At 75.6% G+C, this 3,864-nt stretch overlaps 1 protein-coding gene across 1 annotated transcript; it reads left to right on the top strand.

Moving 5' to 3' along the window:
- The first annotated feature begins 477 nt into the window (after positions 1 to 477).
- LOC138815305 (T-cell leukemia homeobox protein 3) lies at positions 478 to 1,947 on the top strand. Its single transcript, XM_070004643.1, has 3 exons — positions 478 to 1,017; positions 1,239 to 1,482; positions 1,734 to 1,947. Exons 1-3 carry the CDS (start codon positions 597 to 599, stop codon positions 1,942 to 1,944), a joined length of 876 nt encoding a protein of 291 aa, XP_069860744.1. The 5' UTR covers positions 478 to 596; the 3' UTR covers positions 1,945 to 1,947.
- The last annotated feature ends 1,917 nt before the right edge of the window (positions 1,948 to 3,864 follow it).

Below are 3,864 nucleotides of genomic sequence, written 5' to 3'. Positions count from 1 at the left end.
GACGCACGGGGGCCCCGGGGTCGCGCTCCGCGCTCGCGGCGAGGCTCCCCTTCGTTTGGTTTGGTTTTTACGTGTCTGCGCTGGAGAGAAACGTTGGGGAGACGACGCGCGGCCCCGCGAGCGGCGCCCGGGCCCCGGGCCCCCGGGCCGGCGGGGAGGCGGGAGGCGGGGAGGCGCCCGCCCGGGGCCGCGCGCGGGGGGCGTCGGCTCACGCGGCCCCGTTGGGCTCGGGGCGCCGCCGACCTCGGCCGCCCGCGCCCCCGGCCGATCCATTTGACCTATTGTTCGCGAGCGAAAGTGATGTCACCTTGGAACAGTCCCTGGGCTCCCGTCCGCGTGAGTCAGGCCGCGGCCGCGAGCCGCGAGCCAATGGGAGGCGAGAGGCTGGGCGGGCGCAGCCAATGGCAGCGGCGCGGGCGCGGGCGCGGCGGAGACTCGGGGCCCGGCTCGAGAAGATGACACAGAGCCCGCCGGGCCCGCGCACTCTTGGCAAAGTTTCAGTGCGACCGGAGGCGCGGGGCGCTGCGCGGCCGCGCCGAGACGGGGCCCCAGCCGCCTGCGCGCCCGGCCCGGCCCGGCCCCGCCGCCCGCCCAGCATGGAGGCGCCCGCCGGCGCGCGGACCCCGCACCCGCACGAGCCCATCCGCTTCGGCATCGACCAGATCCTCAACGGCCCGGACCAGGACGGCGCGCCCGCCCCGCGGGGCCCCGACGGCGCCGGCTACCTGGGGCCGCCCCCCGGGGGCCGCGCGGGCGCCGCGTACCCGGCCCTGCCCGCCTCCTTCGCCGGCCTCGCCGCGCCCTTCGAGGACGCGGGCTCCTACGGCGTCAACCTGAGCCTGGCGCCCGCCGGGGTCATCCGGGTGCCGGCGCACAGGCCGCTGCCGGGGGCCGTGCCGCCGCCGCTGCCCAGCGCGCTGCCCGCCCTGCCCGCCGTGCCCGCCGTCTCCAGCCTGGGCGGCCTCAACTTCCCCTGGATGGAGAGCAGCCGCCGCTTCGTCAAGGACCGCTTCACAGGTGAGCCGCGCGCCCCGCGTGCGCCCCGCTCCGGGACCCCCGCTTCCCGGGCCCGGGCGCGGCCCAGGCCTCGGCGCCGCGCGGGGGGGGGGGGGCGCGGGCGGCGGGCGCGGGGGAGGGCGGGAGGGAGGCCGCCCCGCCCGGCTCCCGCGCGCGCTCCGCGGGGCCCCGCGCGGCGCCCGGCCGGGCCGCGCACCCAGGGGCCTCGCGTGTCCCCGCAGCGGCCGCCGCGCTCACGCCCTTCACGGTGACCCGGCGCATCGGCCACCCCTACCAGAACCGGACGCCGCCCAAGCGCAAGAAGCCGCGCACGTCCTTCTCCCGCGTGCAGATCTGCGAGCTGGAGAAGCGCTTCCACCGCCAGAAGTACCTGGCCTCGGCCGAGAGGGCGGCGCTCGCCAAGTCGCTCAAGATGACGGACGCGCAGGTCAAGACCTGGTTCCAAAACCGGAGGACCAAGTGGCGGTGAGCGAGGCCGGCCCCGCCGGCTCTGCCCCGCGCCCGCGCCTCGGCCCCCGCCCCGGCCCCGCCGCGGCTCCCACCCCGCTGGCATCGGATCCCCCGACTCCTTCCGACCCGGGACGGGCGAAGCGACCGCGGCCGGGACGGGACGGGGCGGGGAGGGGCGCGCTCGCGGGGCCCCGGAGGTGCGGCGGCGGCGGGGCGGGGGCCGCGGAGGCCGGGCGCGGCCGTGACCGGCTCCCCCCCCCCCGCAGGCGGCAGACGGCGGAGGAGCGCGAGGCCGAGCGGCAGCAGGCCAGCCGGCTCATGCTGCAGCTGCAGCACGACGCCTTCCAGAAGAGCCTGGGCGACGCCATGCAGCCCGACCCGCTCTGCCTGCACAACTCCTCGCTCTTCGCGCTGCAGAACCTGCAGCCGTGGGAGGAGGACGGCGCCAAGGTCCCCGCGGTGCCCTCGCTGGTGTGAGCCGCGCCGCGCGGCCCGGCCCGGCCGCCCAGAAAGCGCCTTAGGTCCCCGCGCCCCGGCCCCGCGCGCCCCGGCCCCGCGCCCGGCCCCGCGCCCCGTGCGTCCCGGCCCCGGCCCCGCGCCCGGCCCCGCGCCCCGTGCGTCCCGGCCCCGGCCCCGCGCCCGGCCCCGCGCGCCCCGGCCCCGCGCCCCGTGCGTCCCGGCCCCGCGCCGCCGCGGGCGCCTGTATCATACTTTGTACTTTTGCCCGAACCTGTAAATAATCAAAGTTTTGCCCTTTTCTCCTCGGCTGGCGGCGGCCGCCGGCCTCCCGCGGGGCGCGGGGCGCGGGGCCGGGCGCGGGGCCGGGCGGGGTTCGCCCCCCTCCCGCTCCTTTTATTTAAGTCGTTTTATTTAATAAAAAAGAGACGCGAGCTATTTCACCTAACGCCGCTTTTATTTCGTTTCCTCCACGCGCGCCTCCGTTCGTCTGTCCGTCCGTCCGCGCGGCGCGCGGTGCAGGTCAGTCAGCCCGCGCCGGGGGTGCGGGGCCCGCGCGGGGCGTGACGTCACGAGACGTCACCGCCGGGTCCGGAAGGCGCGGGGGTCGCCGCCCCCGCCGGGCCTCGATGTCCCCCGGCGCCCGCGCCCCGCACCGTCCCGGCCGTCCCGGCCTCCGGCCCGCGCGGCTGCTGCCTCCTTCTCGGGGCTCTGCCCGGCCCCGCGCCCCGGCCCCGGCCCCGCTCCGCCCGCCTCGTCTCCGCGCAGGATCCCCGCCCCGCCCGGCCCGGCCGCCTTCGCTGCACGCGGGGCTGGAGGCCGCCGGGAACCGCGCCCGAGCTCCCGCGCGGCGCGGCCGAGGCCCCCCGGTTCCCGGGCCGAGCGCACCCCGTCCTCCCGCGCAGCCGGGCTCCGGGGCACGCGGCCCGGGGACGGGGACGGGGACGGGGCCCGGAGAGCCGAGGAGGGCGAGGGGTGCGCCGGGTCGGGCGCTGCGCGCACCGTGAGTTGGAGCCGGGAGCTGCGCGCACGGTGACTTGGACACGGTGACTTGGAGCGGGAGCTGCGCGCACGGTGACTTGGACACGGTGACTTGGACACGGTGACTTGGAGCGGGAGCTGCGCGCACGGTGACTTGGACACGGTGACTTGGACACGGTGACTTGGACACGGTGACTTGGAGCGGGTGCTGCGTTCACCCGCCGGCGCCCAGGCCTACGGGGCGCAGGGACCCGGGCCCGGCCCTCGGGAGGGAGCGGGGCGGCCCGGGTCCCGGGGTCTCCGACTCCGCCTCCAGACGCGGAGCTGCGGGCTCCGAGCCGCGCCCGGCCTGCGGGCGCCGGACGTGTCCGGGAGTCAGACTAGACCACGCAGGTGCGCTGCCTCGTCGTCCCTGTGTCTGTCTGTCTCCCTCCGTCTGTCTCCCTCCCTCCCTCTCTCCTTTCTCTTTCGCTTTCTCCTTCCCCCTCTCTCTTCCTTTCCTTTCTTTTCTTCTTTCTTTCTTTCTTTCTCTTTCTTTCTTTTTTTTTTTTCTTTCGCCAGTCCTGGGCCTTGAACTCAGGGCCTGGGTGCTGTCCCTGAGCCTCTTTTTGCTCAAGGCTAGAGCTCTATCACTTGAGCCACAGCACCACTTCCAGCTTTTTCTGTGTCTGTGGTGCTGAGGAATCGAACCCAGGGCTTCATGCATGCTAGACAAGCACTCTACCACTGAGCCACCTTCCCAGTGCCCCCTCTCCCTCTTGTCCTCTCTTTCTCTCTCTCCCTCTTCTTCTTTCCCTCTGTCTCTCTCTCCCCTCCCTCCCCCTCTCCTTCCCTGTCAGGGCTGGACCAGGGAGGGCAGATGGAGCTGGCCTGGCCCGGGAAGGGCTGGCAGCCTCCGGGCCCTGGTGCGTTCCAAGGGCATCCAGTGCCTCCGGCGGTGGGTGCCTCGCCACCCTGGGG

Source organism: Dipodomys merriami, unplaced genomic scaffold (assembly GCF_024711535.1).
Source record: "Dipodomys merriami isolate MVZ:Mamm:240054 unplaced genomic scaffold, mDipMer1.0.p SCAF_636, whole genome shotgun sequence".
Classification (NCBI taxonomy): Eukaryota; Metazoa; Chordata; class Mammalia; order Rodentia; family Heteromyidae; genus Dipodomys; species Dipodomys merriami.
The sequence above is the reverse complement of the archived record's forward strand: the minus strand, read 5'-3'. Positions and strand labels throughout refer to the sequence as shown.

What these genes read in the sequence shown, in the direction of transcription:
- LOC138815305 (XM_070004643.1), top strand. Translation starts at nt 597, where the DNA reads ATGGAGGCGCCCGCCGGCGCGCGGACCCCGCACCCGCACGAGCCCATC. An exon ending in CGTCAAGGACCGCTTCACAG is followed by an intron (nt 1,018 to 1,238) that starts GTGAGCCGCGCG and finishes GTGTCCCCGCAG; the next exon opens with CGGCCGCCGCGCTCACGCCC. An exon ending in AACCGGAGGACCAAGTGGCG is followed by an intron (nt 1,483 to 1,733) that starts GTGAGCGAGGCC and finishes CCCCCCCCGCAG; the next exon opens with GCGGCAGACGGCGGAGGAGC.